Raw genomic sequence first — 23,176 nt, 5'->3', positions numbered from 1 at the left:
GAGCGATCAGGGCTTGGGACCTGGACCTGTGCTGATGATCTTGTTTCCCCATTGTAGAGCCCACCCAGAGGCCTCGGACAGTCTGTGAGCGCTGGAGGGAAAGTCTGCTGGAGCACTATGGGACCACACCCAGGGATGACCAGTATGTCCCCCAGTGTGACGACCTGGGCCACTTCATACCCCTGCAGTGTCATGGAAAGAGTGACTTCTGTTGGTGTGTGGACAAGGATGGCAGAGAGCTGCAGGGCACACGCTCGCAGCCAGGCACCAGGCCTGCATGTAAGCTTGGGACGGCCGTGGCTCCCCTTGGTGCCGTTGAGGGTTTTGGGTCGGGGTTTGGCTTCCGAGGTGGGCAGGAAACGGGTTACCAAGACTGATGAGTGACATCACCTCATTGATAGGCTGGGTTATCATCAGAATGACTCAGGATCACAGTCTGGAGTTAAGGTTGGCTTTGCCACTGGCAGTTTCTACTGTAAGAACAGCTGATCTCAGACCAGCATGTGATTATTCTGCCTCCCCAGCCCTGGGTGAAAGGGGGCAGTGCCACCCTGGGGCCCCAGGAAGCCTGTGGCCCTCCAGAAATGACAACAGAATCCCTCCACTTTGTTCGGAGACTAGTGTTTTTTGTTGTCTTTATGTCCTGAGTACTGCCAGCAATTTAAATAATTAATCTTTGAAAAAAACCTTAGAAACCAGAATTTCTTCGAAGAATACCTGCCCTGTGGAAAAAGCTGGGTAGTTTTGGAGGTTCATGCACAAAAATAACTTTTCTTTCTGTCCTTGTTTCCACAAACAGGTATCCCCACAGTCGCCCCGCCTTTGGTCCGGCCCACACCCCGCCCTGATGTGACCCCTCCATCTGTGGGCACCTTCCTGCTCTATGCCCAGGGCCAGCAGATTGGCCACTTGCCTCTCAATGGCAGCAGGCTCCAGAAGGATGCAGCCAAGACTCTGCTGTCACTGCATGTAAACTGGATTTCTCCCAAGGGCTGAGCTGCATGAGGAGGAGGATGGGGCTCAGGATGAGGGTGGGCTTGCATGCTGGGTTGATGGGGCATGGAAGAGCTGTGCTTTGTGGTTTTCAGAAGGCCTCTGCCTGCTGCCACAGGGCAGGGAATTCTGGCGTGCTTCTGGGCTGCAGTCTGCTTGATGGGATGGGTCCAGTTCAGTTGCTGGAGGTCGTGTCTGACCCATTCTAGCCACTCTACCCTGGGGGCTCATGGAAGTTCAGATAGATAGCAAGGAACTTCAGAGTTGTCAGGTGTTTGTGGGAAGATCATTGTTAATTCAAGTTCCTGGGGTCTCTGTTCAGGTTGTAGACATCTTGGGGGTGATCTCCATGGTTATTTGAGGGTGGCAGCCTTCCCAGGACTGCTCGTCAGCCTGTCCCTTCCGATTTGGTTATGTCCCTTGGATGCACGTCTTTTCTAGTCTTCTCCTTGTTCCCAGTTGCTTTGGGGGGAGTGTGTGCTCCTGTTGCAGCCCCTGAGGACGAGCTTACTTCTTGAGCTGGCAAGGCACCTCCTTGTGGAAGGAGGGATTTCTTCTCCAAAGTGCAGAGAAGAGAGGCATTGACATCTACCGTGAAAACTGGTCTGACCCTGTTTCTTCATGGTACATTGAGCTGACTGTTCATCCAGGCAGGGTTCTCCATATTTACTTCTGTTAATAAACTACTGTTTGATTCCAAGAAAGCTTAAAAGCAGCCAGTGTTTGTCAAAAAAAAAAAAAAAAGAAAAAGATTGTCTTTTTCTTCTTTTTAAAATTCAAGGCTCCATCCCCACTCTCGATAAGAGTGTGCCGCTTTATAAGTTTCTTGTACTAACTGTCTTATATTCTAGCCACACCAGATGGCTTGATTGCATTTCTGAACATGTCTAACGGGCAGGGTGGAGATGGTTGTAGTGGAACTGAAGGAGAAAGGAGACTTGCATTACAAGCACACTTTAGGGAAATTTACCTAAAATGGGACCTTCATACTGAGACACTTAGTTTATGAATCCCTTGAGTCCCTGGGCTCATTGGCGCCTGTATGAATGTGTACTCTTGCCTCGGATAGAGGGCCTTTTAATTTTGATTTTCAAATAAAAGTACTGAGACCTTAGATTCCCCCCATATAAATGCCAGCTTTTCTGTAGGAGCCAAATTCTGCTTCATACAGTGTCTCCTGGTGATTACCGCTTCAGGCACAAGGCGAGTCAAGCCCCAGGAGGCTTTGCTAGGCAAGGCAGGGCCTAGTGTGGCCTGTGTTGATTCTCACGTCTGCTGGGGGTTCTCACAGCAGGAATCTGGGTTAGAAATGGAAAGAAGACAGTCCTATGTGGAGCTCCAGCAGGAACATCCCAGATTTGGGGTTTTCAATAAGACTCAGCAGGAAGGAAGGGGAGAGGACACACTGGCCAAGGGCCGGGTGACCACAGTTCTCACACTGATTACAGGCTTTCTTCTATACCACGCAGCTGAATGCGTGTATTAAGAGGCAGGGATGGTTGCTCCCCAGGTAGGGGAGGATTTCAGTCTATTCACCCAGGAGGGGAAATTTTGTTGGCTTGTGTTGTCGGCTTTTAGAAAGACTCTTTGAGAAAGTGCCCACAACACTTGGAAGCATTCATCTTTTGCACCATTAAGTATTAAGGACTTACTTTGAGGAGATGATCCTCTCATCAGCGAAAGGGCTGATTTTCCTCATGACCGAGTGTTTTTACAGCCAGTGGTAATAGTGCTGGAGGAGCTTCCGGTATGGTGGGTGCCGTTTGGACTCTTTATAAATGTCTTACTGTTTGAAGTGTTGGAGGACACGAAGACATAGGGGTGAAGTGGCTGAGCCTGGCTTTGACCTTAGGGAGGAGTTACTACCTACCTGTCTAACCACTGGGCGCCACTGCCCTGCTTGCTCACAGTAGCACTGTGTAGCCATGAACTAGTGTTGGGGATTCGAGGAATCCTAATTCTTCTGACTCCGTGATTGGTTCTCGAAGGGTTCCATCGTGGTGGGGATTGACTATGACTGCCAGGAGAGGATGGTCTACTGGACAGATGTTGCCGGGCGGAGCATTAGCCGCGCCAGCTTGGAAGCAGGAGCAGAACCCGAGACCATCGTAACCTCAGGTCAGTCAGCGGCTTCATTCCGTGGACACTTGGCAATACAGCTGATTGTATGTCATTGGCCTGTTGAATCCTGGTTTCTCCTGGTTTGATCTAAAGGGGAAGGTTAAGTACTGTGCAAATTACTTTTGAGCTCTACAGGCCTTGCCCCTCTGTAAACAAACACATTTATACGGGAGAAACAGAAAGGTGATTCTAGGATGAGACAAACTGTCCTCAAAAGAAGTGGGTCACAGTAAGAATTCAGGGTCTGGCAGTTTATAGTACCTGTCGCCACCACCGTGGTTGTGAGGAGCCACCAGAGTGGTAAGGTCTAGTACAGACCAGATATGGTTGAAAAGGCAACAGAAGGTGAAATCCTGTTAGCCTTGGTTCTGGGGACTTAAAGGCTCTTTTCTGCTTTGGATTATGTAAGCTGTTTGGATAGGGTACTTAAGTTCACCTTTCACACCCTGCAGATGCTCTGTCCTGCGTTTATTTCCAGGTCTGATAAGCCCAGAAGGACTTTCCATTGACCACATCCGTCGAACAATGTACTGGACAGACAGTGGCCTGGATAAGATAGAGCGTGCAAGGCTGGACGGCTCCGAGCGGAAGGTCCTCTTTCACACAGATCTGGTGAATCCACGAGCCATCACTGTGGATCCCATCCGAGGGTGAGCTGGCTTCCCTTGTTCTCCCAGTTCCCCTGGAGATCTGTTTTGGAGCCTCTGGCTATTATATGGCATGGGAAGGTCCAGACCAGAGTAAAAACTCAAATACACTAATTTACCAGAGAGAGAATATGTTGAGTCAAGGTGCTGCTAGGTAGCAGGCATCCTTGTAGGCAGAAGCAGGCTCTTTATGTTTGTTTGTTGGTTTGTTTGTTTTGGATTTTCAAGACAGGGTTTCTCTGTGTAACAGTCCTGGCTGTCACGGAACTCACTGTGTAGACTAAGCTGCCCTTGAACTCAGAGATCCTCCCGCCTCTGCCTCCCAAGTGCTGGGATTAAAGGTGTGCGGTCTTGTTTTTTTAAGGAGCTTGCATTGTATGAAGCAGGAAGTAAGATGACATGCAAGTGAGAGCGTTAGCTTGGGGGTGTGACGTGTTGTGCGGGCTGCGGGAGCTGCCTGGATCAGGTGGTCACGGGCAGGACCTTGGAGGAAGTGGCTTCCTTCAGCAGTACCCCGAGAAAGCCTCGCTACAACCACAACAGCGCTCTTCTTCCTAGATAAGGAGTGTACAAAATCCAGATAAAAATGTTCCTTCTCCACGACAGCTACTAAGGCTTGTCCCCCTGCGGTGTACAGGCCTGGGCAGGGGTCCCTGGGACTGTTGAGATGCAGCTTCCATCAAAGTTACAGAGAAGCCCTTTAAGGCAGAGAAGAAAGCCTCACAGGTGGTTTGGACTTTTAAATCCTGCACTCGAAGGCTCCTTATCTGCAGGACTAAATAACTCCTAGGCCCTCTTTTGATAGTCCTTGGTGCTTACTCTGAAAGGGCAGAAACTGAACAATGGTGCCTTGTTCAGTCATTACACTCCAGGATTTAGATTCTAGAGGAGAATGTCAAGAGCAGCTGCCTTGACCCCAGGGTAAGTGCCATACTTGTAACGTCTAAGTCCTCACAGCTTCTCGCGGAGGCTTAGCTGGTCATCTCCAGGGATGCTGCTCACTGTTTGGATCTCTGGCTCTTACTGCCACCCGTAAGGAGGACAGTCACAGCAGAGGAGACTCAGTTCTCTCCCTTTGCTGTGCTTCTCTGGGTTCAACTGACATTTATCTCTAGATACATGGAAGTTTCAGTACCTCTGCTCTGTTTGCAGATTTCAACAAGATACTGTTTAACAAGAGTGTCTCTGTCCTGGTAACCAGGTGTAGGACAACTAAGGGTCCCCTTTAACACGGGTATTTTTTCTAAGAAACTCTTCCTCTGTTCCTTGAATCCCACTCAATTCTTTTTAACAATTCCCTTAGTTTATACCACAAGAGTTTCCCTAACAAATACATTTCTTTGGATTGTAGGCCTAAGATCCAGTTCAAGATTTTAACAATGATGGGCAACTGCCATCAGGTGTCTTGAGAGGCAAGGATCTAGACAGTTAATGACTCTCCACACAGTTGCAGTTGTTAGGTGGCCTTGGCAGCCCAAGACAACATTTATTAACTGTAAAATATCTGGGTGGGACTACACGTGTGTTGGTAATGTCGGGAAGCTGCAGCCGAGGTGAGAAAGTCCTCTCTCAAGTTCCCAGGGGGGCCATTGGCAGCCTTTGCCAGCTGCTGGGCACAGGGATCTCTTCATAGGGTAGCTTGCAGTATAGAATCTAGCTTCCCCTGTGGAGCAAGAAAAGGCACCCGACAAAAGCCAGTTTTAAAAAACTAATAGTGAAATGATATTCTGAATTCTACCATACTGTTCACCCGGAGCAAGACACCAAACTCAGATAAGGAGATTAAGGCTGTGAATACCAGGAGGTGGCAATCAGTGGTGGCCAGTGTGGCTGCTGCGTACCCGAAGCTGCATGGCTGACTTTTTGGGGGGTTTGTGTGTATGTGTGGTGGGGTACTGGAGATTTAGTCTAGGGGCCTGTCCAGGCTAAGCTATACCAACCCATGCAGAACTGTTCATAACAGTCTTAATTTAATATTTATCCACAGCAACTTGTACTGGACAGACTGGAATAGAGAAGCTCCTAAGATTGAAACATCATCTTTAGATGGAGAAAACAGAAAAATTCTGATCAACAAAGATATTGGGTTACCCAATGGGTTAACCTTTGACCCCTTCTCCAAACTGCTGTGCTGGGCAGATGCAGGTAATACTGGTGAGGTGGAAAGCAATGGTCTTCCTTACAGCAGTGTGCGTGCTGTGGGGATTCGCCCATCTTTTAGATCTTCTGGGTTAAATTTCTATCAGCACGGAGCATACTTAGCAGATCTGTAAGCTTTAAAAGAACATTTTGCAGTGATTCTTACAGTGAGTTATGGGGGTTCAGAGGGGAGCCTGACTGTGCAGCATGTCTGGCCTGCCCCCTGCCCCTGCTGTGAACCGTTGGAAAACTAGGTTGGAAGAAGTATTAGTTGCTGTTGACGCTTGGATGAACTGAGGCTGGTCTACCTTCTGGGCCATTCTTAGAGTTTAACTCTAAGATTTTTTTCACTTTGTGTATTATGATCCTTTGCCATGTGCTGTGAGGATGGCCTCCTTCAGGAATGCATTGACACCAGGGTTATCTATTTGTGGTCTACTGTGCATTACTAGAAAAACTCCAAGACATTATATACCTCATTTCTACTAAATAAAGTTCTTGAATTTACTGAACATGCAGCTGGGTGTTTTTAAAATCCAGTTGTCCGAACATTGTTTTTTTTTTTTAAAGTATATGGAATTTAGACGTCTTTAGAAATCTGGAACATAAAAATTCTTGAATTCTTTTATTTTCCTCAAAAATTCAAAGTGTAAAAATACCTACTACCATGCTCATTTTCTTATATGTAGATATTTTCAGATTATAAATGTAGGCTTAAAATTATTAAAAATGCTAATCTTTGATGCTCTCCCCCTTGGGAAAAAACTGCAAGGTTTCGACAGATTACATTGTTCCTTCCATAAAAGGATTTAAGTTTGAATATCTACTCAAAGCTAGAGTCAAGCGGCAAGGTTTACAGTTGCTACTGTGGACTGCGTGCGGTGGGAATAAAAGGCCCCATTTTAAAATTCTGCCTCTACTCCTCTGGAGGACTCTGTCTGGCACCTCACTTTCCCCCTTGGATATCTTAAAAGGAACCAAGAAACTGGAGTGTACACTGCCCGACGGAACAGGACGCCGTGTCATCCAGAGTCACCTCAACTACCCCTTCAGTGTCGTGAGCTACGCGGATCACTTCTACCATACAGACTGGCGGAGGTGAGCCCCACTCGGGGGGAGCCCGCAGGGGCAGCGAGTTCCGGGGAGCACGCTGTTTTACCGGTCAGCGACTCTAGTTAGGAAGCCCTGTTCGGCTGTCTGTCTGTCCAGGATCATCTCTGAAGTCATCTTTTCACCTCACCCTGAAGTTGACTGGTGTTGCTTCAGGCAGCATATGAGTTAAAGACACTTGGTACTATACTTCTTAAAAAGAAGTGTTTACTTAAACCTGTTCTTAGAGAATGAGTACTTTTAAGTGGTATAAAGTTTAAATTTTCCTTTTTAATCTCAGCACTCGGGAGGCAGAGGAGGTGGATCTCTGAGTCTCATGCCAGCCTGGTCCAGAGTGAGTTCCAGGCCAGCCAGGACTGTTACACAGAGACACCTTGTCTCAAAAAACCAAACAATAAGAAAAATAACATCAACTGTCTACCTTAAAGACTAAAAAATAGTTTGGCTCTGAGCTTAGATTTTAAAAACAAAACAGAGGTGCATGTCTGAGCCCTTTTCTTCTGCTCCTGATTTTCACATGAGATCTAAGTGCCATACTTTAGGCCCCCTGGACGTAGCCAAAATTGAGAACTGATTTAGCCACTAGCTCTATGGCTACAAAGTGTTAAATGAAATATATTCTGCTTGGTGCCCCAGGGTTTTGACTTAAGAGGGCCAGGGAGGAGAAAACAGTCTTTGCATGTCCTCTAAGTTCCCAGGTGATACCAGTGCAGGAGCTATGTCCAGAATCACTGGTGTTAGACAAATGGAATCAAAACTCATTTAGCTGAAGTTGTTTTTTTAATGTATAAGGAAAACTGCCGCCAGACTGTTGTCTACTGAAACTGTCTTGTGACTGGCCGTCCCTGCCCGCCTCTCCTTCTCTTACTAGGGATGGTGTTATCTCGGTGAATAAAGACAGTGGCCAGTTTACGGATGAGTACCTCCCCGAGCAGCGGTCTCACCTCTACGGGATCACCGCAGTCTACCCCTACTGTCCAACAGGTCAGTCCGTCAGTGCACGTCACCATACCCAGGAGAAGGGCTGTGCTAACACTACAAAGTTAACACAAAGTGCTAACCCTACTGCTTTCCTTCCCGTGTGGTTTAACTAATGAAATATCTCTGCTGTCCCCTCCCTCACAGGAAGAAAATGAACATAAAATGTATAGGAAGATTTCAAGTTTACAAGAATCTTGACCTAAGAACATTTACTACAAAGGCAGTGAAAGAGGAATTGGCCGCTATGAGCTCTGGGCACACAAGATGAGCATTCCCAGTGCAGCGAGACTAAGTCTAGTTTGTGAAGTGTATACCTCAATCATTACTACTGTATTTTTAAAAACAAAGGTTATCAGAAGTTTAAAATAGAATTTTAATCATTACTTATTGAAGCGACTTTTTGTAAACACTTATTTAAAAGACCAAATTCATTCAACAAAGAACCAAATAAGAGTTTAAGACACTAAATCTGGTTTTTGCCATGGAGTCTACCTGATCAAGAAAAGTAAAACACATGACTGGTTATGAAAATGTATTCCTAAAGCCCATTGAGAAGATGATGTAACAGAGAAGATGATGCTGGTCATGGGGATGATCCAGCCTATTTATACTTCCCAGAAAAAGTCAGCCCTCAGACTTTATTTATATTTAAGGTGCTAGAATGATCCCCTAAGTGCCTCTACAGAAGCATCCCTCAGAAGTATTCCATGTAAAATACCAAAGATGTAGCAGTTCTTAAATTTTCTATGTAACTCCAATAAAATATTTTACAGCTTTCTTGTGGTCTAAAGATCTATATTGTCTCCACGACAAAGTTATGGGTTGGGATGACTCTAACCAAAAAGGAGGATGCACAGTAATTATAGAAACAGGATACATTACTTCAAAACAAAGCAAAACAAAAAACTCTTTTTACTTTCCCCAACTTTATTAAAGAAAAAAGCCGTGGTGGTAAATCTCTAGAACACGGGCAATCTCCTGGGATTCCTCCCTTGAAAATGTGACATTTGATTCCCGAACACATGCCGGTGTAGACTGTTCCCATCACACTAAGCAGGCAAGAAGCTGAAATCCTGATGTGCTCATCTTCCAACCTTGCCCAGTCTGTGGTCTGTCTTTGGATCAGCAATGATGGCCTGAACGGCTACTATGGCTTCGTTAATCTTGGTCTGTAGCTCTCTGAGCTCTTCTATGTGCAGCAACCGAAGGATCTGAGCAGCTTCATTAAGAACTGCATCTGTCACAAGACAAGAACACTGCATCCATCTCTCTCTCTCCCTCCCCCCCTTCTCTCTCTGAATGGTTTCTGTGCTTCCAGCCACCTGCTTATACCTCAGAACAACACCAAGTCCCTCAAAATAGCTTGACTTAAAGCAAAATAACTTACCTCCTGTGTCAAAGCCAAGAATATGTTTGTCTAAAGCAACAGGTAAGCCCTTTAAAAGAATGACAAAACAAGACTATTTAATTAAGAGTCCCTTTCCTCATTTTAAACTAAAGAGCACCTGTTATTCAGTGTAAGGACTATACAAGGTACCCCGTGAAGAACAGGCTTTCCCTGTTCTTCACCCACCCTTTTAAACTGGCCTCTAAGAGCCCTTATTACAAAGACTTCGTGCTGCTCAAAGAGGACTGAGCTAAGCAAGTGCCCTGCAAATTAATTACAAGTGACACTACAAAGTATACCAATGTATCTAAAACATACAATTGTCTTCAGTCAGCTTGTTTAACAGATAGATGTGTTTAATGTTTTACCGTATGAAGTCACTTTGATTATCCAACTCATTAGCACCTACATCTAGATATTTCAGGGATGATGATACCAAACTACAATAACTTTATAATAAGTCTAGGCTCCCTGCTGATAAAAAAGTATCTCAAGTCATTAGTAATATTTAGTTACTGCTAAATATCTAATCTAACATACTCCACCTAGGCTCTATCTGCTTTACCAGGGCTAATAACTTACATAATGAATGGGAATTCATAATAAAGTAAGAGCAGACTTGTCCTGAATCATCTGGCCTGCCAACAGACCACCAAGGAACAGCTACTCCTGAAATCAACATAGCCCTCAAATATTAGTCAGGAATGTAATCTGAAGTGACAAACTGTATCAATAAAGATGAAGCTAGATCTCCTTTGCAACACAGGGAGAGTTCTGGCTCAGCATCATTTCACATTGCCTCCAAACCAAAGACATCATTTTGGTGAATGAATGACTATTAAGCCAGAACAATCTGCTGTTTGTTCTACAGTGTGGGTGAAATAAGTGATCTTTGATCCAGTTTCCAGTGGCCAATTCATACATAATTAAGCTAGTAAGACCCTTTGGTAGAAAGCTGAGTGTCTTTCAGAAGCGCCTCCACTGTACTGCCCTGGAATTAGCAGCCCTTCACCACTGGACTTGGCTACAGGGGTCAAAGGACAAAGGGCATTGGAGGACTGGAGAGAGGGGATGGGTTGGGGCAGGCACAGAGCATTCTCAGCGTCTGTGTAGTAAGAAGGGACCATTATTGGAACTGCAGCTGCTACTCCTTACCCAACAACACTCTCTGCATTGTGGCTTTGGGGAGATTACACTTTTCTTGTTTCCTTTCTTTGAGAGAGGTCTTACTATGTAGTCCAGGCTGATTAAATGCTTACACCTCCACATCTGGCATTATCAGTGATAACTGAATTGGCGGTATAAAAATATTCCAGTAGCAGCTGGGCGGTGGTGGTGCATGCCTTTAATCCCAACACTTGGGAGGCAGAGGCAGATGGAGCTCTGAGTTCGAAGCCTGCCTGGATTACAGAGTAAGTTACAGGAGGCACAAAGCTACACAGAGAAACCCTGTCTTGAAAAATAAAACAACAACAAAAAATTCCAGTAGCATTCTTCAAGGAGGTGATGATCATGGCATACTGAACAAAATGAGATAAATTACGAAGACTCACAAGTGTGAGGATGGGATCTAGACTTAACAGGACAGTAGTGTGTCCTGCCTTTCCCACCATGCATCAAAACAATCCAATACATTTCACAAGGCTAAATCCCTTTTCCACTGGGCACATGCCTCAGTTTGCAGACTGTGAATGGATCACTGAGATATGCAATACCCTGCTCACCTGTCTGAACCTCAAGTCACTGAATACACTGAATTTGCTTAAGAACTGAATTCAATTCACACATAAGTCAGCTATCCTTTCTCCTGTTCCAACAGAATGAATATCTTTTTTTCCCCCTTTGGTTTTCCAAGACAGGGTCTCTCTGTGTAGCCCTGGCTGTCCTGGAACTCTGTAGACCAGGCTGGCCTCAAACTCAGAGATCTGCCTGTCTCTGCCTCCCATATGCTAGGATTAAAGGTATGTGCCACCATGCCTGGCCCAGAATGTGTTCTCTTAAGAAAACAGTAAGTTTGAATGCTTGCAATAAAGAAGAATTTCCATTAGCTGGCTTAGAATCTTAGAAACACACGTACCTCTTTTGTTTGATTTGCTTTAGCAACTGCATCCTGTGTTAGACGCTCCTGAACCAAAATGCGAATTGCCTAGGAAACCCAAAAACACCATACTTATTATTTTACCAGACCACTAATACACAGTGCTCACCCCACCCCAATGCTGGGGCTGGACCCAAGCTTAATGCACACCAAGCAGCTGTGGGGTGATGCTTTTGTACACTGGTTTAATAAACGCTGATTGGTCAGCAGCCAAGCAGGAAGTATAGGCGGGATAAAAAAGGAGACAAGGAGAATGCTGAGAAGAGGAAGGCTGAGTCAGGAGACACCAGCCTGCCATCCAGGGAGCAGCATGTAATGGCACACAGGTAAAGCCACGGAACACGAGGTGACATATAGATTAACAGAAATGGGCTGAGTTTAAGTGCAAGATCTAGTCAGTGGTTAGCCTGAGCTAATGGCTGAGCAGTTTTAATTAATAGAAGCTCCTGTGTGTTTACTTGGGTCTGAGCGGCTACGAACTGGATGGGACACAGGAAAACTTTCAGCTACACCAAGCAAGCACTCTACCACTGAACTACAACAGCCCTTAATATGCTGACTTTTGTGCCTGGCAAACCTAAGATACCTTCTATAGTATCACGACTACTGGAAAGCCTAACAAGATAAAGGTGTATCTAGACCTAGGACTGCAGCATGAATCTTTTTTTTTTTTTTTTTTGGTTTTTTTGAGACAGGGTTTCTTTGTGTAGCTTTGCGCCTTTCCTGGAACTCATTTGGTAGACCAGGCTGGCCACGAACTCACAGAGATCCGCCTGCCTCTGCCTCCCGAGTGCTGGGATTAAAGGCGTGCGCCACCACAGCCCGGCTGCAGCATGAATCTTAAAAGTTCTTATTAATAAAAACAAACCTGAGGCCAGTTATTGGAGTGAACACTAGATGATCAGAGAAACAGAACAAGCCACAGCTAACCACACCTAGCCAACTTCTCAGCTGGTCTTGTTTCCTCAGACTGGAAGCTTCTGTGTCCTCATCCCAATGGCTCTCAGCTGAACTGCTGCTCGAAAGCCTGAAGCTTAACCAGCCAAAAGCTTCTAGTTCCTGGTCCTTATGCCTTATATACCTTTCTGCTTTCTACCACCACTCCCTGGGATTAAAGGCTCGCTTTCTGGGATTAAAGGCCTGAGTCATCGTGCTTGGCTCTATCCTTGATGGATTTCCGCCTCTGGAATGCTAGGATTAAAGGTGTGTGCTACCACTGCCTATCCTAAGTATCTAGTGGCTTTTCTGTTCTCTGACCCCAGATAAGTTTATTAGGGTACACAATATTTTGGGGAACACAATACCACCACATAGGACTTCACAAAGCTTGTTACAGCTACTACATGTACTTAGGGATTTTCAAAGTTTGGCAAAAGTACCCCAAATACACTGCATTCTCTGTTTCTCCTCTCCCTTAGTTTATGACTGAAGCTGATGTGACCACTGTGGGACTGTCCCAAACAAATCTGCACACTGGACTAAGCAGAGAACTAAACTTCCAAACAGCTAACTTTAACTAACAACAACGTGATGTCTTTGGCATCCAAGTTGGGCTGAGAAAATCTACTTGGATTCAACATGAATATTCTATTAAGCTAAGAACACTACTTTCCTTGTTGAAACTGTCCACTAACCCACATAATTCTAATAAGTAGGATAAATTATAATCCCTTCTGGGTAGAGGGAAGTTTATTCAATTTACTATGAAGTGCTGTATAGTGACTTCCACTCGAGGTCTCAGGCTTTCATGTCCTCCCAGAGTAGTTACCTAACAGTCTCTAAGTCTACTACTTGCATTCTCCTGCCCCACTCCAGGACTGCGTGTTCACAGCAGAAATTTTATGGAATGTTTTTCCTTTCTCAAACAATGTTCTTTCAGGTAGCTGTGTTTCTCCATGGAGGGATATAAATTGCATTGTTTATCTAGAAGGGAAAGATGCTGAAGACGAGATATTTGTTTCCTACAGAGGTTTTGCTGTGTGGCTAAAGTCACCATTAGTGATGTGGCATTCCCTTCCTCAACAACACATTCAACTCTCATCTGACTGAACAGAGATGGCTCTGCCACTGTCTATGTCTTGGATGTTTGTTATCTTCTTCGAGGTCTCAGTTTCTTAATGAAACTTGTTTCTTTTGGTGTGAGGTGCAAGTGTGTACATGTTTGTGTGTACCTGTGCATATGGGTGTGCATGCACATCTGTGGAAATTAAAGGCTGGCACTGGGTGTCTCCCAGTTGCTCTCAACCTTTTTTCAGATTAGCCTTTCTCTACTAAATTGCCTTTATATATTTGTCAAAAATAAAATTATGGCAATGATCCATGTGAGATGGCTCACACTGACTTGGCTAGGCTGACTGGCCAGCATGCCACAGGGATCCACTGTCTCTGCCTTCCCAGTGGAGGTTTTTGTGCCTGTCTTTCCACGTGGTTGAGTTCCAAACTCAGTCCTTAGGCTTATGCAGTAAGCTGCCAGCTGAGCCAGCTCCATAGGCCCCCAGTTTTTGTTTTCTTGCTTTTTTTTTTTTAAAGTATTTCTCAGCATGATTGCTAGTAGGATTGAGTGAAATTTTATTTCTGCAAAGACAAAACACATTTGTGTGTACACAGTTAATGCTTGGATACCAGCTTACTGCTGGGTAATGTGAAAAAAATGAAATAATGATGTGTGCTCTAGGTCCCACATTCTTCTGAATTTCTATTTATCAGCCCATCATAAACTTAGGTTAAAAATAAATAGTAATAAGTAATAAATAAATCTTTAAGAATAAATAAATAAATAGCATATGGAAAAGTGAAGATTCTTCTACATATGCAGTTTCTGTCTGTCAAGAATAAAATGGGCAGCTTACCTTAAGCATTACCAAGTAATCATCATGACGCTGAATCTGAAGGAGGTTAGCCAGAGCCATGACACCAGCCTTAAAATCAGGATTATTTACTGAAAAAGATTAAAAGTGAATAAGCAAAAACCTTACAGCTCTGCAAACATCCTAATTACTTACTGAACACATGAGGTTACAGAAGTACCAGCTCTCTGGACTGACTCTAGTCTTCCTGCTGCTTTTGAGGAGAGCCATGAAGCAGTCAGTGCACCTCATCAACAGTCGGGGAACGAGTGTGAGGCCTCCTTAGCAGTCTCACCAGCCCCATCAAGGCAGTTCATACGTGACTATTTAACATTGAGTCTGCCCTGGAGTGGGCTGCAACGCCCATTACAGACACTCAGCTCTTCCCAGAGCTATTATTTTATAGTTCCCACTGCTTCTCCGGGCACAGCAGCTATGGTGTGTACAAGCAGCTCATTCACTCAAGACTAACTTGTACTTGGGGTCACGGTGACTCAGTCGATGAAAACATACTTAACACACCACACTCTAGGTAATTCTTATAATCTTCACCCTTTAAAAGGGAATTACTAAAGTGCATGTGGGACTTGAAATAATGAAACATTCTGTCACCTGTCACCAGGTCAGGAAGGTGACCGATGACTGGCACCATGAATAAGAAATCAAGACCCAAATTCCCAGCATCTGACATTCACATCCTCAGTGGTGGGCTGTGGAGAGAGCACGCTGCAACTGAGAATGGAATACGGCGAGAAGGCGGTGAGTGCCCTCCCGTCAGCTGCACTCACTGCGGCACACAGCCTGCGCTCGCTGCGGCACACAGCCGCACTCCACAGCAGAAAGCACTACAAACCCCCCTGTCACCCGCGGATCGCGTACTCACCGTCCAGGTTGATCAACGGCTCTGCGTTTTTAGCTGCGTTGTCAGCATTTTTCCTGTTATCAGGTACTAAGTCCTTGTATTTTTCAGCTATAAAAAACAGGCAACTTAAGGCAAAATAATTGCAACTTAATGTTAAAATAAATGTTATTTACTGAATTTAGCTAAGCCATTATGACATCTACTCAAAATCATACTTTGCTACATACACAGAAATTTAAAAAGGTAAGGAAGTTTTTGATTAAGCTGAAATCTTGCTTACTGGGACACTGGACACAAGTTTCTTCCCATTAATGTTTCTGAGATAAGGCTGGCCCTGAACTCTGACCCTCCTGCCTCTATCTCCCAAACACACGAATTATAGGAATAAACTTCCCTAAATATATTTCAACATCTACCGGGCGGTAGTGGTGCACGTCTTTAATCCCAGCACTCGGGAGGCAGAGGCAGGCGGATCTCTGTGAGTTCGAGGCCAGCCTGGGCTATCAAGTGAGTTCCAGGAAAGGCGCAAAGTTACACAAGAGAAACCCTGTCTCGGAAAAAAAAAAAAAAAAAAAAAATATATATATATATATATATATATATATATATATATATTTCAACATCTAAAGTTTAGGAAATAAAGTCTTTTATACCTTGCTCTTAAATTTGCGACAGAACGGGGACACACACACACACACACACACACACACACACACACACACACACACACACAGAGTTACCTAAAATTAAACAGAAGCAGGGCAAGGTGGCAATATACCCATGTCCCCAGTTACAGAGGCCAAGTAGGAGGGTCACAAGTTGCAGGTCTGCCTGAACTACAAATCAAACTCAGCAACACTGTGGGCAACTTGGCAAAAACCTGTCTCAAGGTTGTTTTTTTTTTGTTTTTTGTTTGTTTGTTTTGTTTTGTTTTTTCAAGACAGGGTTTCTCTGTGTAGCTTTGTGCCTTTCCTAGAACTCACTCTGTCGCCCAGGTTGGTCTCGAACTCAGAGATCCGCCTGGCTCTGCCTCCTGAGTGCTGGGATTAAAGGCGTGCGCCACCACTGCCTGGCTCAAGTTTTAAAAAAGAACATTAGGTGGAAAGTAAAAAAGTTTTCCCCAAAATCTTTCCAATACTAAAATACTGCTTTTAACCCAAAAAAACAAAACCACGTAAAATGTAGTACCAGACACAAATTTAAAACGTGTCATGGAAATTAAAAATTCTGAAGGCATTCTCTTTTTACTTCAAAAATATTTAAAAGAAATAACAAAGAAACTTCATGCCAAAAACAGCTTCTCAGATCCTGGTATAAGAAAACTCTCTGCAATGTTATAATTTTCCTAATAATCTAAACTTTAAAAGGCAGTGAGATTTAAATCAGATTTTAGTCACTTTGATTGGCATGTGATCGAAAGGTTTTTAATAATAGCAGGGCATACAAAAAATATTGCAATGATTTCAACAAATGTAAGCTGTTTAAAGTCAAGAACACCAGCGCCTCCTGCTGATGAAGGCCAGCATGGCTGCCTTAGACAGGTCCGGGTCTCTGCTCCTGCAATGCTGACACTAAGATTAAACAAAGCCTGTTGATATGATTTCTTTTGGCTCCTTCCTTTTTCCGATATAAAAATACAGACTCGGGTGGGCCTGGATCCACCGGCCCAGAGCTTTATTCCAAAGGTCTATTTATAACAGTGCCAAGGGGTGGAGTAAAAGACCTCCCCCTTGCTAGTTACAGTCAAGTGTAGACCTTACAAACACCTGGTACCCAGGCCCGTGATCCGATCAACCTCTTATGCAGTCCTGCTGGGTACAGCCACTGAGTAACCTAATGGGCTACAACCACCTCCCACACAGTTGCTACCAACCCAGAGAAGGAAACAGAAAAAAAAACCTCTAAAGGCTCTAACCATTAACAAGATGGAGGTCACAAGGTTTATAGTCCCACTTATTCCACAATGGAAAGAAACCACAGGGTTGTTTGTATTTTCAAATCAAACTGAAAGGCTTTTTTGTGTGTGAGAATGGGAAACTGATAATGCTTGAGAAGATGTAACTAGAGCCGTTCTTTAGAAGGAAGCTGCATCTAAACACATTTGAGAAAGTTAGTCGCCGGACCATGCAGCTGGGAACAGAAGGGAGAACCACTGGACACCAGTTACCACAATCAAAATCAGAGGCTGGGCGACAGACAGCAGCAGGAGCAGAGGTGATAGAACAGACGGGAGAAGAGGACGGGAGGGAGAGAAGCTGAACATCAGGCAGGTTTCAAAGCCGACTACCTCGGAACGGAAAAGGACAGTACCGAGAAGGAAAAACAAACTGTAAGGGGCGGAAGTGAAGCAAGGTGCTCCGCCTGAGGCTGAGACGTCTAATGAAAGGCAGCAAGTGTAACGAGAGGTCGTGCTTTGGGCTCTAACACTCCAAAGCTTCCTGCAATAGAGCAGTGCGGACACAGCAGGACAGCACAACACAGACACGCTGGTGCTGGCCATGTATGTGCACACTACATACCAGACACACTAGAAGGCTTTTCTCCTGCTAAGTCCTCAACAGAGCAAGCCATGGACCTTGTGTGTCGCTACTGCCAAGTACTTTAGGCAAAAAAGAGGACCTTTTCGGCAACCAGTACTCCAAACCCCGTGGGTTCTGAGGCTGGCTAAGGGCAGACTGTGGAAGCTGGCAAATTAACCACAGTAATGTTTGTTAAGGCATTCAGTTAATTGATTCCTTTTGCAGGAATCAATTTCCAAATTCTAAAAGAAAAATGTAAGCATCAAAGAAACAGTAAAGCACATTCCACTTCTTGTGATAAGAATAAAGCAAACGTGGGGGTAAGGGGAGGGTGTGGGAGGGGGGAGAATAGGGGAACCCATGGCTGATATGTAGAACTGAATGGTATTGTAAAATAAAAAATATATATCACAAAAAAAAAAAAAAAAAAAAAAAGAGTCCAGCCTGGACTACATGACACTCTTTCAAAACAAACAAATAAACAAAAGAGGGCTGGAAAAAAAAAAAAAAAAAAAAAAAAAGAATAAAGCAAACGTAAAATACAAAACCAAGAAGTATTTCCACAACCTTCTTTCTCATCTTCAACCACCCACAGCACCAAACTAAACATGGCTGGAGAGGTGGTTCAGCAGAGCACTGGCCGAGGACCTGGGTTTGAGTCCCAGCACCCACACGGCAGCTCACAGCTGCTTCAAACTCTAGTTCCAGGAGCTCTGATTTCCTCTTCTGGCCTCCACAGACACCAGGTATGCTTAGACACACATACACCTAAAAATAAAAATCTTTTTAAAAGCCCCACAAGCCCACACCCACACTCACGCTCCCCACAAAACATACCATTATCTCCATATTCAAGTCTAACAGCCAAGCCAAGAAGCCAGTCAATTGCCTCTTGCCGCTCCTGGATCTTGAAAGGACAGTTAACGTCTCTGAGATACTGTAAAGGGAAGAGCAAAATATCTACTTCATTATCAGACAGCACACAGAACTAAAGAAGAGCACATCTGACAGAGGTCTCAGTTTGGATCTCTAAGAATTTCTTGTAACATCTGTATTATTAACATTGTGAGATAGTGCCTTATGCAGCCCAGACTGACCTGGAACTCCTAACCTGATTCTCTCTCATCCAGCTCCCAGGTACTGGGATTACAGTGTTTATCACCACAACTATTATTATTAAACCTTTGTCATAATTATACAGCTTAGGGGAAGAAAACATTTAAAAGTACAATTTTAAGGAAAACAATGAAATATTCCCTTTTAAAAAAGTGTTTGCATTGGGAGATCCCAGGAAGGACAGCTGGACTCAAGAATAACCTCATTGGACGAGGAACCTGCAGTCTAGAGAAATCTGATACTCACCAGTGGCTACACAACTTAGATCTAGGACCAGAACCTTAGCTTTGATTCCAGGTCCCAGTGCACAGGGCAATTAGATAAAATGATAAAGTCCTTTAAAAGAAGGACAGACAATTCAGTCAGCTCTGGAACTTTAACTTTCATATATAAATGTCATATACAAATGCTTAACAGAGCAAGCCATGGAACACATGTTGGCTACCACCAAGTACTTAGGCAAACAAGAGGACCCTTCAGTCTCTTAGGAGGTGAAAGTCCATCCTAACAACAAAATTTTCAGTCAAAACTTTGGGGATAACTTATGAATTGATACTTTTTAGTCACAATTCATTTTCTAAGCAAAGATTTTATTCTTTTAATAAACCAAATAAATCTCATGCATAAGATCTGGCCACGATCAAAAAACACTTGTCAGAGCCAGGTGTGGCGGCGCACGCCTTTGATCCCAGCACTAGGGAGGCAGAGGCAGGCTTTTCTCTCTGAGTTCGAGGTTAGTCTGGTATAAAAGAGAGTTCCAGGAGAGCTGGGGCTGTTATACAGAGAAACCCTGTCTTGAAAAACCAAAAAACATAAAACAACAACAACAACAACAAAAAAAAAAACTTGTCAGTACTAAAGTATTTTAAAAATACAATTTACACCTTAAAATCTAGAGGTTATCATGGAATAGATGTTTTCAAATATGTCTTAAACAATGACATTCCTGGTAGTAGTTGGGTGACCTTAGTCTGGGTCTTTTATACAATCAGTTGTCTTTAAGTTCTGCATACTTTCCATCATCTGTTCCTTTTACATGAAGGAACAGCCACAGAGATCAAGTGAACAAATTGAAAACACCAGTATTGTACTCTAAAATCTTAAAAAGCCCGCTGAAAATTGAAGAAAGCTGAAGGGTAAACAAAAATAAACCAGCAGAAGTAGTGGCAGTGGCCATAAGCATGTCTGTCGGCCTTGTTGTGGAGAACGCCTGTGGGGACAGGCGTATCAGGCACGCTGCTCACGAACACGAGTATGAGGAGACAGGTGCCACCGTCACTCCCATTCACTGATGTTATAACGTGACTTTTATCAAGTTTTGAAAACAATTTTTCTGAATAATATAGCTAAAATTAAAATAAATGAATAGGAAACCTAATTCTAGTCACAAAAATATCCACACAGAGCTTTTTAGAACGATTTCTATCAACGATTTCTATCACATACAAGGATATCTATCTGTACACTTGCTATAAGAATAAACATGCTAGTTTCAAGTTTTCAGACATGTCAATTACATTCTTTGTTTTTTTTGTTGTTGTTTTTTTTTTTCAGACAGGGTTTCTCTGTGTAGCTTTGGAGTCTGTCCTGGATTCGCTCTGTAGACCAGGCTGGCCTCGAACTCAGAGAAATCCGCCTGCCTCTGCCTCCCGAGTGCTGGGACTAAAGGCGTGAGCCACCTCCGCCCAGCCAATAGGATAGACTTGTCCGGGAATTGAACCCTGGTCTCCGAAGTGACAGGAAAGGATACTCACCACTATACTAATGGGGATGATGACCAATTACGTCTTTCAATAAGAGCACTGTGGTGGTTTGAATGAGAACGGGCCCCATAGGCTCATATATTTGAATGCTTGGTCCACAGTTGGTAGAACTGGTTTGGGACGGATTAAGAGGATTGGGCTATCTTGTTGGAGGTGTGTCACTGGGAGTAGGCCACCCTACCCCACAATTCCCAGGTAGCTGTCTGTCTCCTCCTTGAGGATAAGGAGGTGAGCTCTCAGCTCCTGCTCCAGTGCCAAGCCTGTCTCTGCCATGTTCCCCGGATGACAGTCATGGACTCACCCTCTGAAACTGTAGGCAAGCCCCCAAATAAATGCTTCATTTTATAACTTGCCTCAGTCATGGTGTCTCTTTATAGCACTAGAAAGGTGACTAAGACAAGTACTCAAAAGTCTATTCTTGCATGTTTGTGTCTACTCTAACTCCAGCTCCAGGAGATCTGACGCACTCTTCCAGTGCCTGTGGACACCCAACCAACGCATGCACAGGGACACATAAAAATTAGAGTAGACAACCCTATTAAGGGATGTCGTGCCATTTAGAAAATGATGTTTAAACTAAATTCTGAAAGCTTGGTGGGAGGACATAATATAACTTGTTTTTAAAAATCAAAAGAGCAGGCAGGCGGTGGTGGTGGTGGTGGTGGTGGTGGTGGTGGTGGTGGTGGTGGTGGTGGTGGTGGTGGTGGTGGTGCACACCTTTTAATCCCAGCACTGGGGAGGCAGAGGCAGGCAGATCTCTTGAGAGTTCGAGGCCAGCCTGGTCTATAGAGGAAGATCCAGGACAGGCACCAAAACTACCCAGAGAATCCCTGTCTGAAACTCCCCCAACCCCATCCCCAAAAAATCAGAAGAGCGAAATTTGAAATCCATGGAATTCGCTTTACTTATACTGATCACTATGATATCTTGAAAGGACATAGACACTTTCAACTCAACTTCATGCGTCCTCTTACTTCCTGATTCATTACCTTTTCAAAGAACTTGGGCCAGTCACTGCTGGGGATGTTTCTCAAGTTACCTCTGTCTTCTATCTTGTAGTGTCTGATTTTCTGGTCTTCAAGCCAAACAATAAAGTTTCTAAACTCGGTTTCATCTGCAACAAAAACATCACGCATCAAGTTGCTAGATAGACCTGGTGATCCTCTGTGACTTTCCTGCCTGCAAACATTAAGTGAACTGACCCCTCAAGAGACATAAGCAGCAGTTCAAAGGTCAGACTCCGGAACCACAGTCACTGCAATGTACTCAAATCCTGGGTGGCCCTCAGAAAACTGGGTCCACTTTCTAAGCTTCAGATTCTTCAGATAAAAGACCAGGGTCATAATTATGGGACTTATTGCAAGGGGTTATTTTGAGTATTAAATGAATTAAACATGCATGAAACAGTGTACTTTGGTTCCCTCGGAATATAACGGGTTTTGGACAGGTAAACGCTCAGAAGCAAGTCAATAGTGTAAAATAAACAAGAAATAAACGAGCAGAACACCCTGAACGCAAAATATTTAAAACTGAAAGTTAGTAGAAAGTGTACTGTTACCAGGATGCATTTGCTTCCTTAGACTTTCTCCAAAATACTCAGAAAAGACCCTCATTTTACACGTCAGAGAGCTGAGACTCAAACCCCAATTTCGGATCTACCACCACCCATCAAGCTTTGAGCCAAAGACCGAGTGCAACACCAGGATAGACCCTGACACGCATCCAGGGACCAAACGCTGCTACCCGGCTTACAAACTGCCTTCTACCTACAGCGGAATGAGGCCCTGGTCCCCGCCACACTCCCGGTCTCCCACTGGCCGGTAGGACTTTAAAACCAAGTGTCTTTTTCTGGACGATCCCACCCCCTGGCAGCCGGCCACTAACTTTCTGCGCGCTCCGAAGGCCTCCCCGGCCCCCGCCCCTGCCCCGCTGCCCCAGCAGGTGCCCGCCGAGCAGCCCAGCCCCGGGGGCCGGGAAGCGTGCCGCGGGCGGCGGCGGGGTAGCGGCTGCCCGGTCGCCGAGTCCGGGTCTGGGCAGACTGGGGAGGCGCCGTCTCCGGGCCCCGCGGCCGCCGCCCACCTTTGCAGTTGAAGCCTGCGGGGTTGTGGTAGTCCAGGGCCGTGAGCTTGCGACGGAACATGGTCCCCGCTGCTCGCGCTGGCCGCCCGGGCCTCCGCCGGGACACGAGAAGAGAGGTGAGGCGGGAGGCGCAGGCACCCGGCGACGCGGCGAGAGGGCGGGGCGGCGGCCGACGCTCCGGACGGACGGCAGCGGGCGCCAATCGCGGCTTAGGAACGCCCGAGGCCGGCGAGCGCTTACCAATCAGCGCTGCTGCTGGGGAGGCGGGGCCACGTCGGGGCACGTCGACGCTCAAATAAACTTTATTGTCAGCTTCCTAGTTGTACAATGGAGCGCAAGCGAGTCTGGAGCCGCGCTTCTTGGGCTTAACTCCTTGTCACAGGAGGCGAAAACTGAAACTGAAAAACAAACTAACAAGAAACGGTGCCTGTAGGCTTTCTGCGATCGGCTATAGCTCTCATTGGCTCAGAGTTGCTGCTTAATATTTTGAGCGTATTAATTAATTGCTCCTTGAA

The 23,176-nt window shown here is 44.9% G+C and overlaps 2 protein-coding genes across 2 annotated transcripts in view; one reads left to right on the top strand and one right to left on the bottom strand.

The window, feature by feature from the left end:
• Positions 1–8,768, top strand: part of Nid2 (nidogen 2) — a 57,655-nt gene extending 48,887 nt beyond the window's left edge. Inside the window, exons 14-21 of the mRNA XM_028861255.2 lie at positions 58–279; positions 800–969; positions 2,982–3,111; positions 3,593–3,764; positions 5,749–5,906; positions 6,875–6,998; positions 7,882–7,994; positions 8,136–8,768. Of these exons, the coding sequence (XP_028717088.1) occupies positions 58–279; positions 800–969; positions 2,982–3,111; positions 3,593–3,764; positions 5,749–5,906; positions 6,875–6,998; positions 7,882–7,994; positions 8,136–8,146 (1,100 nt within the window). The 3' untranslated portion in view covers positions 8,147–8,768. The remainder of the gene's footprint in view (positions 1–57; positions 280–799; positions 970–2,981; positions 3,112–3,592; positions 3,765–5,748; positions 5,907–6,874; positions 6,999–7,881; positions 7,995–8,135) is intronic.
• A 129-nt stretch (positions 8,769–8,897) lies between these two features.
• Positions 8,898–22,829, bottom strand: Rtraf (RNA transcription, translation and transport factor). Its single transcript, XM_028861257.2, has 8 exons — positions 22,662–22,829; positions 21,572–21,696; positions 18,541–18,640; positions 15,206–15,292; positions 14,326–14,414; positions 11,456–11,524; positions 9,379–9,427; positions 8,898–9,228 (listed from the first exon to the last, which is right to left on the bottom strand). Exons 1-8 carry the CDS (start codon positions 22,720–22,722, stop codon positions 9,074–9,076), a joined length of 735 nt encoding a protein of 244 aa, XP_028717090.1. The 5' UTR covers positions 22,723–22,829; the 3' UTR covers positions 8,898–9,073.
• Between the last annotated feature and the right edge of the window lie 347 nt (positions 22,830–23,176).

Source organism: Peromyscus leucopus, chromosome 9 (genome assembly GCF_004664715.2).
Source record: "Peromyscus leucopus breed LL Stock chromosome 9, UCI_PerLeu_2.1, whole genome shotgun sequence".
NCBI lineage: Eukaryota > Metazoa > Chordata > Mammalia > Rodentia > Cricetidae > Peromyscus > Peromyscus leucopus.
The sequence above is the reverse complement of the archived record's forward strand: the minus strand, read 5'-3'. Positions and strand labels throughout refer to the sequence as shown.

Bases quoted from the DNA above. Each gene is read 5' to 3' on its own strand.
- Rtraf (XM_028861257.2), bottom strand. From the start codon at position 22,722: ATGTTCCGTCGCAAGCTCACGGCCCTGGACTACCACAACCCCGCAGGC. The intron at 14,415-15,205 runs GTGAGTACGCGA...AATCTTTTTCAG, and splicing joins GCCGTTGATCAACCTGGACG to TAAATAATCCTGATTTTAAG. The intron at 9,428-11,455 runs GTACGTGTGTTT...ATTCTTTTAAAG, and splicing joins AAGCAAATCAAACAAAAGAG to GGCTTACCTGTTGCTTTAGA.